A 13,137-nucleotide genomic window follows, 5' to 3' on the forward strand; every position below is an offset into this window, starting at 1 on the left:
TACTTTTGCCGGAACTTTTTCTTCTGGAGAAATTGCACGTGGAGATCTACGCTCATATACATAGTGCTCTATGCTGCCGTTTGCACGCGTATAGCAATGTCTACGTGGTTTTGTCATACACCCCTGCATTGTGATAGCATCATAGGTGCTAGCGTTATAATTTACAACTGTAGTGACGCTTTCTGGTGGTGGCTAAAGATCATGTTGCTGTTTCGAATATGCTTCTGTGTCACATCCTAAACTACCCCCTTGACTGGCACCCAGCACACATTACCCGCCAGACGAATCATACTTTCATTCCTTAGCCATTAATTTGCAGCATTTGATTAACTAAATAAGTATCCAAATAATCTAACAACAATTACGAACAAACATAAGGAGTGAGTTATACGTAAATATAACCCAGTAAAATCTTCGACCAACCACTCTGAATACCTCTGAAACAAGTGTTAGAAAATACCAACACACAAAGAGTATAGAAATAATATACACAGAAATCTTTCACCATATAATTACTCTATAAGATCCAAACAATTATTATTCAACAATACTATATATATCTCAACACAATCTTCACTAAGGACTTGTCATTAACAATAGTGCAGGAAATTACCCAAACACCCCAACGAGTCCACGACAGCAATACAATGCCCCAAATCTACCACGGCGACATAGACAATGTACCAAATCTATCACGACAGCATATATTACGGCGGCATATACAATGCCCCAAATATATAGCGGCGACATACACAATGCCCCAAATCTATCACGATGGCATACAAAATGCCGTAAATATATAGCGGCAGCATACACTATGCCCCAAATCTATCACGACGGCATACACAATGCCCCAAATCTATCACTGCAGCATGCACAATGCCCCAAATCTATCATGGCGGCATATACAATGCCCCAAATATATAGCGGTGGCATACACAATGCCCCAAATATATAGCGGTGGCATACACAATGCCCCAAATCTATCACGGCAACATACACAATACCCCAAATATATTACGACAGCAAAGAAATAATTTCTAACGCCGTAACGCTATAGCACGAGGTTACGCCACATCTCACTTCACCATAAATCACTTATTAAATAATTTCAGATTTTTACAAAATAATATATATTTACAGCTGGTCAATGACCAACGATTCTGCCAAGTGCACGATTGTCCCAACACATGGACCGGATAGAAAAAACATACTTTCTAAACGAGTTTTGGAAAAGCAGGCATCAAAACTTAAAGTCTCACTTACCTCGCTAACCACAAATTTTTCAACCTGGCAATGTCTAGAGCACCAACCAAACGACCTTCAATGGCCTCGATCTGAACTTATCACCAAAGTGTAGCTAAAGTGATTGCTTTTTGTTGCTTCTTGGACAACGATGTTTTGCTCCAAAATAAGTGTTAAAATTTAGGAATTTTTACATTCCTATGTCATATAGTAAACTATATTACCCTCCATGCTTAACTTTTAATATAATTACCTTCTATATACCTAATTACCATTTATGTACCATTTTAGGATCTTAATGATATTAATTAGTCTCTTAATTTTACTCAACCGTATATTCCCACTCCCCCAAGTTTCTCTCTCCAAATCTCACCACCTCACTCACGTATCAAACCACACCCACGATTTCCTCTTCAACCACCTACGATTTCCTCTTCTAAAACCAGCGAAAATCTGTAACCCCTCCACCATTGACAATCATTAAAAAGCTTTGAAGCTTTGAATTCAAATTTGGATTTTCGAAAGACATTGTTTGTTTGGATTGGATGTTGTTGCAAAGTATTGAGAATTCTCTCTACGTCTCTCTATCTCTCAATTCCAAATTTCAGTAATATAAGAGGAAAGGAAAGAGAGCAGCAATTCCACCATTGACAGTCATTAAAAAGCTTTGAAGCTTTGAATTCGAATTTGGGTTTTCAAAAATCATTATTTATTTAGATTGAGTGTTGTTGCAAATAATTGGGAATATGGTTTATAGATTATATCTCAATTTTGAGGGGTTTTGATGAAGATTAGATTTGGTTTTGACTGAATTTCAGATTGAAACTCGAAGATGAAGACATGACATACATTATATTGCAGAAATTGTAGAAAAATGTATTTTGTTATTTATTTATTTTTCTTTTATTCATTTAACTATTGTATGAAAGTTGAACAACATTGTATAAAAATTATATTTAAGTGGTATTATATTGTAGTTGTATATAACTTAGTAGAAATTATGTACGCAAATTGTAGATAATTTGCAGATAAGTTGTATAATATATAATTAGTTGTATGAAATTTGTTTTTACTATGTATAAATCAGATACAAAATATACAAAAGATATATTATATAAATTTTGTAGAAAATTTGTATGTAAGTTTTATGTTATTGTAGTTGTATTTAACTGGGTGGAAATAATGTGTGAAAGTTGTAGAAAATTGTAGATAAGTTGTATTCCTCTATAACGGGAGATGTTGGCATATCAAGTAACTTTAATGTTCCAGACGAACATGCACGAAAATAAAGATAAATTCTGTTATGAACAGTTTGTAGAAATTTTGTAGATAATTTGTAGAAACATTGAAATTCTGTATTTTCATATTAATATTTCAAATGCTATGTAATTTTATTGTAGAATAAATGTAAATTTTTTGTAGATATTGTAAAAATCCATACTGATATATATATATTTACTCTGACATGTAGTTTATTTGTAGATAAAATGTAGATAAAGTGTAGTACATTTATATACAACCAGAATTTGATATAAAATGTAACAGCGCAAACATGCAACTGTATTCTCATTGGTGATACTCAATTACATATTGAAATCGCGAACAGTTATACATAGCGGATATGATCCTAAGTTTTTGTTTTATCAACTTTCATACAATAGTTAAATGAATAAAAGAAAAATAAATAAACAACAGAATATAATTTTTCTACAATTTATCTATAATTTTTCTACAATTTCTGCAATATAATGTATGTCATGTCTTCTTCTTCTTCTTCTTCTTCTTCTTCTTCTTCTTCTTCTTCTTCTTCTTCTTCGACGAGTTTCAATATGAAATTCAGCCAAAATCATGTCTAATCTTTACCAAAATCCCTCAAAATTGAGATATAAACTCCAAACCATTTTCACAATTATTTGCAGGAATACTCAATCCAAACAAATAATGATTTTTGAAAACCCAAATTCGAAATTCTCTAAATCTCCCATAGCTATCCCAATTCCCATTCAGTTATAACATAATTGGAATTTTGGAAATAATTGCGTTTGTTACATAAGAATTGTAGAAGATTTAATTGTTTTTGATTTTTGAAATCAGAAAAAATGATGAAACATAGTGTATAGCAAAAACAGAGTAGCTAAATTTTGAAACGAAACAGCCAATACTTTTTAATGCGTGATTTGCATTGTAAATTACGCATATGTATGTATAGTAATGGAGTCAGTTGAATCTATAAAACCGCCTTTGTGTAGAACGGAGCATTTCATGCTCTAGTCAGAAAGTATTTCTGAAACAAATGCCATCAAAAGAAATCGAAGTCCACCCTTAGGAAATTGATTTGATTACAACTACTGTTCATCCATTTTTAGAAGTTATGTAGTTTTTGGAGAACAGGAAAGAGATTATGAAAACTTCTCCTTCATTTGCTTTTTAATGTTGAAATTTTTTAGAAAGAGAATCTGTATCATGAGAGTCGCCAGATTACTCAGGTTTATGAGTTTTATGATGAATGCCTACGGAAGTAAGTCCTCTTAATATTTAATTCCCCAATATTAGCGCGCCTAAACAAGGAAACCTACAACTATAATGATTTTTTATTTAATAAATTGACTATATTTTATAGAAATACTATTAGCATAACTGATAATATGCAAACTATAAATATATTTGGTAATATAGTTTCCTATATGGTATAGGAACAAAAATTTCCTAAAACTTAATGTTAATGGAATCAACCCAATTGGCTTCTATTTCCGTTATTCACGTTGCCGTCAAGTTTATATCCCAAAGCTCCTTTTTGTTTTTAAATAAAACCTAACACCTGAGATTGACAATGTGGGGATAGGCCCACCGGTTTCTTCTCCTAAAAAAGGGAGAAATTCAAAAATAGCCAGATTTACAATTGGTCGTTTAAAAATAGCTCAGTTTCAAAAGTAATCGAAATATTGTCTTTTTTTATGTAAAGATAAATCTGAGCGAAAACACTGTTCAAAACCCGAAAAATACGCCAATATATTATGCTGGAGTTCCAGCATAAGTATACTTGAACTCCAGCATATTATATTGAAGTTCCAGGATAAGTATGCTGGAACTCCAGCATAATATGATGGAGTTCCAGTGTACTTATACTGCGGTGCTCCAGTCTCCAGTATATTATGCTGGAGCCAGCAAAGTATACCGGTCCAGCATAATATGTTGGAGTTCATACACAGGTGCACCAAACTCCAGTATATTATGCTGGACCGGTCTCTGTTGCAGCAAAATAGTGACTATTTTTCATTGACTTGGTAAACGCTGGCTATTTTTGAATGACCAGTCCGAAAACTGGCTATACCGTGCTATTTTCGCAAAAAAAAAATCAATTAAGCTAACTTATTTACCACCAATATATATATTATAAAATTTGGCCCACTAACAAATTTACTAGTACACTATCTTATATGTTATAATAATTTTTTTTACTAGCTTAATATTTGACCCAATAGCTAAAAATAATGTTAATTCTCTAATTTTACAATTAATAAGTATATAAAGATTATTTTAGGTTATTACATTCTGTTCCTCTGATATTGGACTAGAGGCAGAATTGATATAATAGCATTGTGGTACGTTTACTTCAGCAAGCCATTGGGGCATGTCCTTGTCAAATTTGATTGTTTTGGTGGAATCCTTTTGTTGTCAATGATATTCCTCTATATTAAAGGTTTCGTGGATTGTTCCAAATTTTTCTTAGAGATATAAATACAATATAAATACTGCGTCATTCTGTCTTGTGCAGGCAAAGAATTGGGCTTAAAAGAAAATACACCCCCCTTGATTTTCATCTGTTCTCTTTTCTCTTTGTTAACCAAACAAGAATGAAATTCTGCAAAACTTTCCACTTCATTTCATAGTTACCAAAACAATAAGAAGCTAAAGCAATAGATTTTTGACCAAAAGGAAATTACTACTGAAAACAGAAACTTGTATACATTTGTGATGGCTTGCTAATCATAGTAAGAATGAAGTTTGTGGTAAAGGCATAAATGCGAGTTATTGTATTCGAAATAGAAATAAAACAGTTCAAATGGAACAGAATAATATTGAAAGTTTCATGTGAACAATCTCACTTGGAACTAGCAAATTTAATTTCTTTTCTCTTTTCGGAAAATGACCAAAATTGTCCTTGTACTATCCGCTTGGGAACACTTTTTCCCTTCGGTAATAATTAGGTAGACTTTTTTGCCCCTGCCGCTACAAACTGGACACATATTTGCTCATGTGGTTGCGAAAGGTTTACTTTTCTCTCTTTTCATTGACCGAGCCATAAGTAAAAAATAAATACGAAAAAGGTTCAAATTACCCCTCAAATTTGTGATACATTTACTTTTGCGTGCCCTCGGTATAATAATTAAATTAAGGCAAAATACATAAAGCGTCCTTTTAAGTTGTCTTTAAAACCAGCGCCAAAACCGCCTCCAACTTCATCTTCTTCCTTCCAGACCAAAACCAGCGCCACCCCACCCCCACCCCCATTCATCTTTTTCCTTTCAATCCAAATCAACCCCTTTCGATCTCACACAATCGACCCCAACTTCCATCGCCTTTATCTACACAATGATTCATAGGAACCAAGATTATAGCTTGTAAAATGGACTCCATCGAACTCGTACTACCACCGACATTTTCAATTTCTTCTTCTTCTTTTTGCCATTTTTTTCTTACTCTTCTTCTTCTGGCCCCGTTTTTACAGATTCTGACATTTCTTTTTTAATCCAAATGTGAAATTTTTGTTGTCACAAATGCTTCTCAAAAGAAAAATAATTTGCTACTGTGTGTCTCTGCGTGTTTTACAATGTGTTCGGCTCACTTGTTTGTTTGAAGAAGAAAAAAAGATCTTTTGGCAAAAAATCTGATATTGAGAGGAGGAGGTGTGAAAATTGGAGGAGAAAGGTGTGAAAATGAGGTGGGGTCCATATTATTTTAGGAAAAGAAAAAGAAAAAATCTAATTTTAGGTAGGCAACTCGCGTCCCAGAGAGTGTATTTCACGCGATGGAGGCTGACATGGTCGGGTGTTTAGTTGATCTTCTTTTGTGAATAAATAAAGTGTCTAGCCGGAAATGGCCTCAGTTGAGGTGTTCAATTGATTGTTGAGGACAACTTATAGGGACGCTTTATATATTTCGCCTTTATTTAATATTTTTCCTTTTCACTGAGAGATCCATTTTGAACATTAATTTGTGCATACTGATACCACAAAATAATACTTGGCAATTAATTAAACCTCCTCTTATTTATCACTCCTTTCTCCCTTTTTTCTTAAATTAATAAAAGCATTAACTTTAAAAAATAAACATCAGATAGATGTTCCCACAAAATCACTAGACACAACGAGTATCAAGCAAAAAATCCTTAAAATTTCATGAAAATTCTCAATTCAAAAATAAGAAAATTAAGAAAATGGAAAAATTGGGCACACGTCAAAACTAATTAAAACAAACATAACAACAACAGAAAGCTACTAGAGTAAGCAAAACAAGGAATAGAATGTTATATTTCTACCGCTAATAAATAAACTATTAACTAAAGTAAAAGTTATGTAGGAAAAAGATTCAAATGTGTGTTTATTTGAGGTTGAGTTAAACTTAAATGGGAGAGGGGAGGGGCATGATCAATAAAGGAAGTTTAATTAATTGTGAAGTATCATTTTGTGATTTTAATACGCACAAATTAAGGTCCAAAATGGGCCCCTTAGTGAAAAAGGGGAAATATGAATCAAAACTATTATACTGAGGCCAAAAATAAATATTTCACAAACTTGAAGGGTAATTTTTGACCTTTTTTATATTTATTTTTTATTTTTACTCTTTTAATGGCTCCATTAGTAAGACAGGCAAAAGTGAATCTTTTACAAATTACAAAAATAAATATATGCCGATTTTATAACGGCGGGGCCAAAAAATACCCAACTATTAACAAAGGGCAAAAGTATTCCTAAGCGGATAGTATATGGGCAGTTTTGGCTCTTTTCGGTTTCTCTTTTGGTCTACATATTCATAGGAGTATGATAACATTTTAGAGAAGTTGAATTTTATAAACCACTATAGTTTAGAGTCTAATAACTATAATTTACCTACCATTTGTAGTATCAACCATAACCAAGGCAAATTACAAAGGTGTATACAAATGATACAATTTATATCAATTGTATACATGGGTACATACAAAGAATACAACATGTATCGACTGTATTTGTTCGCGCAACAAATACAACTAAGGCGAAATATAGAAAAATAAAATATTCTTGTTGAGGTTTGAACTCAAAACCTTTGCAGAAGAGTGGTGAGTCAATACAAGCTGTGGTTGTAGAGTATTGTACATTAAGTTGTATTGTTTGTACAGTTAGTAAGTTAGTTATTACTGTAGGTAGTCAGTTAGTTTTATAAGTAGCTGTTTGTCAATATATACTCGTTGTATAGATACAGTTTTAGCTTAGAAGAAAAAAGATAATGGAGATATTCCTTTTCTCTCTCAAATTCCCTCTCTGAAACACCTCTCGTCTTCTTCCTGAAACATCCTCAATGCTGAAGCTTCCAGCTATGAATGCTATCATGGTATCAGAGCCGCATCGTGAATCTCCGGCCATTGAATATCTTCAATTCTCTTCAATTTTTGGCATTGAATCATCTCTCTAGCACTGAGTCCAAAACTAGGATTCTGAAATTTGAACTAATTTATTGTAAATCAGATCAATTGTACAACAGTTCTGAGCTTATCTACAATCTCCATGGCAATTGGCGAGGAAACAAGTATCACACTAGTTGGACTAACCACTAGAATTTCTGACGAGACAGCTTCTCCCCTTCGAGGCAAGGTCTTCCCTACAATTGATCATAACCATCATCTATACCTACAACTAACTGACACTCCAAGTAGCGCCTTAATCTCTCTTCAGTTAACTGGATCTGAGAACTATGCTATTTGGAGCATATCTATGAGAATTGGACTGTTAGGTAAAAGCAAACTAAGTTTTGTTGATGGTAGATTTCCTAAGTCTAGGTTTGAACCTGAGTTATATGATCAATGGGAGAAGGTAAACGATGTAGTTTTGTCTTGGATCATGAATGCTATAAGACCAGGAGTATTAAGCAGTATAGTGTATGCCTCAAATTCTCACAAGGTATGGGAGGATTTGAAAGAAAGGTTTGATAAAGTGAATGGTGCTAGGGTATAATACTTGCATAAAGAAATTACTCACTTACTCAAGGCACAATAACTGTTTCAGACTATCTTTCTAAAATCAAGGACCTTTGGGATGAGTTTGATGCTATAATGCCCTGTCCTAGTTGCCAATGTCTTGAGTCAAGGAAATATCTCGAGCACTTTGAGTATCAAAGGTTAATGCAGTTTTTAACCGGTTTGACTGAGTCATACAACCAAGCAAGGAGTCAGATCACAATGATGTATCCTACTCCATTTGTAAACAAGGCATACTCCATGATCATAGATCAAAAGAGCCAAATAAACTTGGCTAATTTCATATAAACCTCACAGGTCATTGAGGCAATAGAAAGCACTGCCTTGTTCAGTAATAAGGGGGAAACTATGATGGTTCTAACTTCAAACTTGGACCAAAAAGAAACATACATGTGTATGAGTACTATCATCTGAAAGGTCATACTAAGGAAAATTATTATAAACTAGTTGGATATCCACTAGACTTCAAGCCTAAAAAAGAGTAGGAGCAACTAGAACTGGTAACTCCTATGCAAATCAAGCTGGCTGGATGACACTTATTACAGGAGATGTAACGCGTGGAGCAAATGATCCTGAAACTTGGGCAACACTCACCTGTTAGGGGAGGTTTCACCTCTATGACGTTACTAGCAGGTCAGCAACAAGCTCCCTCAACCTTCTTCACACCAGAGCAGTATCAGCAGATCATTCAAATTCTCAGCAATGGATCAGATGAAGGACCCTCAACCAGGTCAACAACTGCAGGTACAGAAACAGATCATGTGTCTATCTATAGTGATAGAGAATGGATTGTGGATACAGGTGCTTCTAATCACATGACCTTTAGCTTACAAATATTGAGGGCATACAAATTAGTACCAAAATCAGACAGGAATAATGTGCATTTACCTACAGGAGGGGTAACATCAATTATACACACAGGATTGGATTCTGTTTTTAAGAGCCAATTCATATCTAATGTGTTGTATATACCTGAGTTTAAGTCCAATCTTCTCTTAGTATCCAAACTCATTAAAGAACTGAAATGCTTGGTATTGTTCTTTCCTGACTTTTGCATCTTCCAGGATCTCTTCAATAGACAAGTGAAGGGGATTGGTAGGGAGAAATATGGACTATATGTGTTACAGGAAAAGCAAGTGAAAGCCTCATGTCAGGACTCCAAACAACAAGTGAATAACACAGGTTCTACAAATAAGACTAACTACTCCTACATGTATGTTGTATCAGATTCTAGTAGCTTGTGGCATAAGAGGTTAGGGCATGCTCCATTATAAGTAATAAAGAAATATGAGTTGCTTAGACACTTGAAATCTGATTCTCAACAACATTGTATTGTATGTCCTCTTGTAAAACAAACAAGATTGCCTTTTCAGTTGAGTAATACTGTGTCTACTTCTGCTTTTGATTTACTACATTGTGATATTTGGGGTCCCTACATAGTCCCAACATATGATGGCAAAAAAAATTTTGTCACAATTTTGGATGACCACACTAGATTTACCTGGATTTTTCTTTTGCATTCGAAGTCTGATACTATAGTAGCGCTTAAGGAATTCTTTGCTAAAGTCAAAAATATGTTCAGTACTTCTGTTAAGATACTCAGAATAGATAATGGCAATGAGTTCTTTAGCACTGACTTCAAGGAATTCCTATCTTCTCTTGGAGTTGAACATCAAAGTACATGTGTTTATACTCCACAACATAATGGAATAGCAGAAAGGAAACACAGAACTATCCTTGAAATAGCCAGAGCATTAAGGTTCCAAGCAGGTATTCCTCTCAGATTTTGGGGTGAATGTGTCAACAATGTTTTCTATCTTCTGAATAGGCTACCATCAAGAGTCATCAACTTCAAATCTCCATTTGAGATGCTTTATTTGCATGCTCCTTCTCTAAGTCACCTGAGAGTATTTGGATGCCTGTGCTATGCAGTTGTCCCTAAATACATGGATAAGTTTACCTCTAGAGCCATCCCAGCAGTACTTGTGGGTTACTCTTCCGCCTAAAAGGGATACAGACTATATGATCTTCAGAACAAAACTCTCTTAGTAAGCAGAAATGTGGTGTTCAAAGAGGATGTTTTTCCCTTCAAACGTCTGAAGTCTGCAGGTACTCCTATATTTCCAGTTCTGGACTTGTTATCATCTGATGATTCTAGTACAGAGGTGTCTCCAACTCTCACACATCATTCCACTCCTATGAATGATCCAACTGAGGGGAAGGTTTCATCATCTCCTCAGATTCCTGAGCAAGCTCATGCAAAGATTCTCTCCTCATCTTCTCAGATTCCTGCACAATCTAATGCAGAAGTTCTCTCACAATCAGCTGCAAACATCAATTCTTTAATTGAACCATCCACTTCTATGGAGCTCAAAAGATCTGGCAGACCAAGTAGACCTCCATTATGGATGCAGGATTATGTTACCAAATCAGTGGGCAACTCCTGCACATATCCTATTTCCTCCTATGTTACCTACTCACATCTGAAACCACTTTATCAACACATGCTGGCTCTTCACTCAACAGTAACTGAGCCCAAGACCTTCAAAGAGGCTATGTTTGACCCTAAATGGGTACATGCAATAAAGCAGGAAGTTGCAGCACTTGAAGACAATAACACTTGGACTATTGTAGACTTTCCTCCTGGCAAGACTCGCATGGATGCAAATGGATTTTTAAAATCAAATACAAAGCTTCAGGAGAGGTTGAAAGATACAAATCCATACTAGTGGCCAAAGGGTACAGCCAGAGAGAGAGCCTTGATTACACTGAGATCTTTTCTCCTGTGGCTAAGATGGTGACTGTGAGGTCCATCATTGTACTGGCTGCTGCTAAACACTGGTTAATCTACCAAATGAATGTTCACAATGCATTCCTCAATGGTGATCTTCTTGAAGAAGTGTACATGCATATTACTGAAGGATTTTGTAGACAGAGGGAGACAAAGAAGGTCTGCAAATTACACAAATCATTGTATGGCCTTAAGTAGGCCCCAAGGTAATGGAACTTAAAACTCACTGAAACCCTTGTGAAGATGGGATTCAAGCAGAGTCATTTTGACTATTATTTGATCACTAAACAAACAAATGATGACATTGTGATTGTCCTAGTCTATGTAGATGATTTACTCATCACTGGCACCAATTCTAAGCAGCTAAATAAGACAAGAAGAGATCTGCAAACTAGCTTCAAAATGAAAGATCTTGGTGAATTGAAGTTCTTTCTGGAAATTGAGTTTGCCAGGTCTAAGGAAGGCATAGTGATGAATTAGAGAAAGTATGTCATGGAATTGATCTCTGAATTTGGTCTTGGCGGAGTAGGAACTCCACTTTAAATGAATCAGAAACTAACTACAATAGAGTATGACAACTGGATGAATGTCAATCCTGAGGATAAGATATTAAAAGATCCTAGTAGCTTTCAAAGTTTAGTTGGAAGACTTCTATATCTCACCATGACCACCAGACCTGACCTATCCTTTGCAATGCAAGTTCTTAGTCAATTCATGCACTGTCCAAAGGTGTCACATATGGAAGCTACCCTTAGAGTGGTGAGATACATCAAAGCTGAACCTGGACTTGGCCTACTTATGCCTGCTGATAGCCCAAATAAGCTTACTGTCTATTGTGACTCTGACTGGGGTGCCTGTCTACAGACAAGAAGGTCAGTTACTTGCTACATTGTCAAGTTTAGGAATGCACTTGTATCATGGAAGTCTAAGAAACAAGACACTATTTCAAAGAGCTATGCAGAAGCTGAGTTTAGAAGTACGAGCACATGTGCAACTAAAGTGACCTGGTTAATAGGGCTGTTTGAAGAGCTTGGTGTGAAGCTAAAGTTACCTATTGATCTTATGTGTGACAGCAAGGCAGCCATTCAGATTGTTGCAAACCCAATTTTTTATGAGAGGGCTAAACATATAGGCATAGACTGCCATTTTGTAAGGGAAAAAATCATGCAAGGGGTGATGAGAACTGAACATGTTTCTACCAAAGAGCAACTAGCTAATTTGTTAACCAAAAGCTTGGGTAAGGTGCAACATAACTATCTACTGGAGAAACTTGGGCTGAAGAACCTGTTCAAGCCATCAGCTTGACGGGGAGTGTAGAAGAGTGGTGAGTTAATAAAAGCTGTGGATGTAGAGTATTGTACATTAAGTTGTATTATTTGCACAGTTAGTGAGTTAGTTAGACGGTTATTACTATAGGTAGTCGGTTAGTTTTATAAGTAGGTGTTTGTCTATATATACTCATTGTACAGATACAGTTTTAGCTTAGAAGAAGAGGATAATAGAGATATTCATTTTCTCTCTCGAATTCCCTCTCTGAAAATCCTCTCGTCTTCTTCCCCAAACATCCTCACTGCTGAAGCTTCCAGCTCTGGATGCTATCAACCTTCACTAGCTAGGTGCGCTCTAAAGAACTGAGCTATGAGAGCTTGTTGCTCTCTTATTTCAGTTCAAAATAATTAATCTTTGATTTCATAGATTTGCTATAAAATTTAAATATAGCTACGAATGATAAATTTATTAAAAGTATAGCTACGAATGATAAATATAGTATAAATATTTGATGTGTCGCGTAATTTTCCGTTTAGGGAACGCACGGAGGGTTATGAGATTATTTTTGTTTTCCTTCATTCAGTTTAGGAAAGAAAAT

General features: G+C 35.1%; 2 protein-coding genes across 2 annotated transcripts; both read left to right on the plus strand.

Annotated features, from left to right (window-relative positions):
- The first annotated feature begins 8,009 nt into the window (after positions 1 to 8,009).
- Positions 8,010 to 8,767, plus strand: LOC104240317 (uncharacterized). Its single transcript, XM_009795146.2, has 2 exons — positions 8,010 to 8,402; positions 8,528 to 8,767. The coding sequence occupies exons 1-2, from the start codon at positions 8,010 to 8,012 to the stop codon at positions 8,765 to 8,767; spliced, it is 633 nt and encodes a 210-aa protein (XP_009793448.2).
- A 329-nt stretch (positions 8,768 to 9,096) lies between these two features.
- On the plus strand, positions 9,097 to 11,208 carry LOC138883427 (uncharacterized). Its single transcript, XM_070164114.1, has 3 exons — positions 9,097 to 9,731; positions 10,062 to 10,249; positions 10,589 to 11,208. The coding sequence occupies exons 1-3, from the start codon at positions 9,097 to 9,099 to the stop codon at positions 11,206 to 11,208; spliced, it is 1,443 nt and encodes a 480-aa protein (XP_070020215.1).
- The last annotated feature ends 1,929 nt before the right edge of the window (positions 11,209 to 13,137 follow it).

This window comes from Nicotiana sylvestris, chromosome 12 (assembly GCF_000393655.2).
Source record: "Nicotiana sylvestris chromosome 12, ASM39365v2, whole genome shotgun sequence".
NCBI lineage: Eukaryota > Viridiplantae > Streptophyta > Magnoliopsida > Solanales > Solanaceae > Nicotiana > Nicotiana sylvestris.

Excerpts from the sequence above, each read along its gene's own strand:
- LOC138883427 (XM_070164114.1), top strand. The coding sequence starts at position 9,097 with ATGACGTTACTAGCAGGTCAGCAACAAGCTCCCTCAACCTTCTTCACA. Across the intron at positions 9,732-10,061 it reads AGTAGCTTGTGGCATAAGAG|TACTTCTGTTAAGATACTCA; the intron begins GTTAGGGCATGC and ends AAATATGTTCAG. Across the intron at positions 10,250-10,588 it reads AGCATTAAGGTTCCAAGCAG|GTACTCCTATATTTCCAGTT; the intron begins GTATTCCTCTCA and ends TGAAGTCTGCAG.
- LOC104240317 (XM_009795146.2), top strand. The coding sequence starts at position 8,010 with ATGGCAATTGGCGAGGAAACAAGTATCACACTAGTTGGACTAACCACT. Across the intron at positions 8,403-8,527 it reads ATGCCTCAAATTCTCACAAG|GACCTTTGGGATGAGTTTGA; the intron begins GTATGGGAGGAT and ends TCTAAAATCAAG.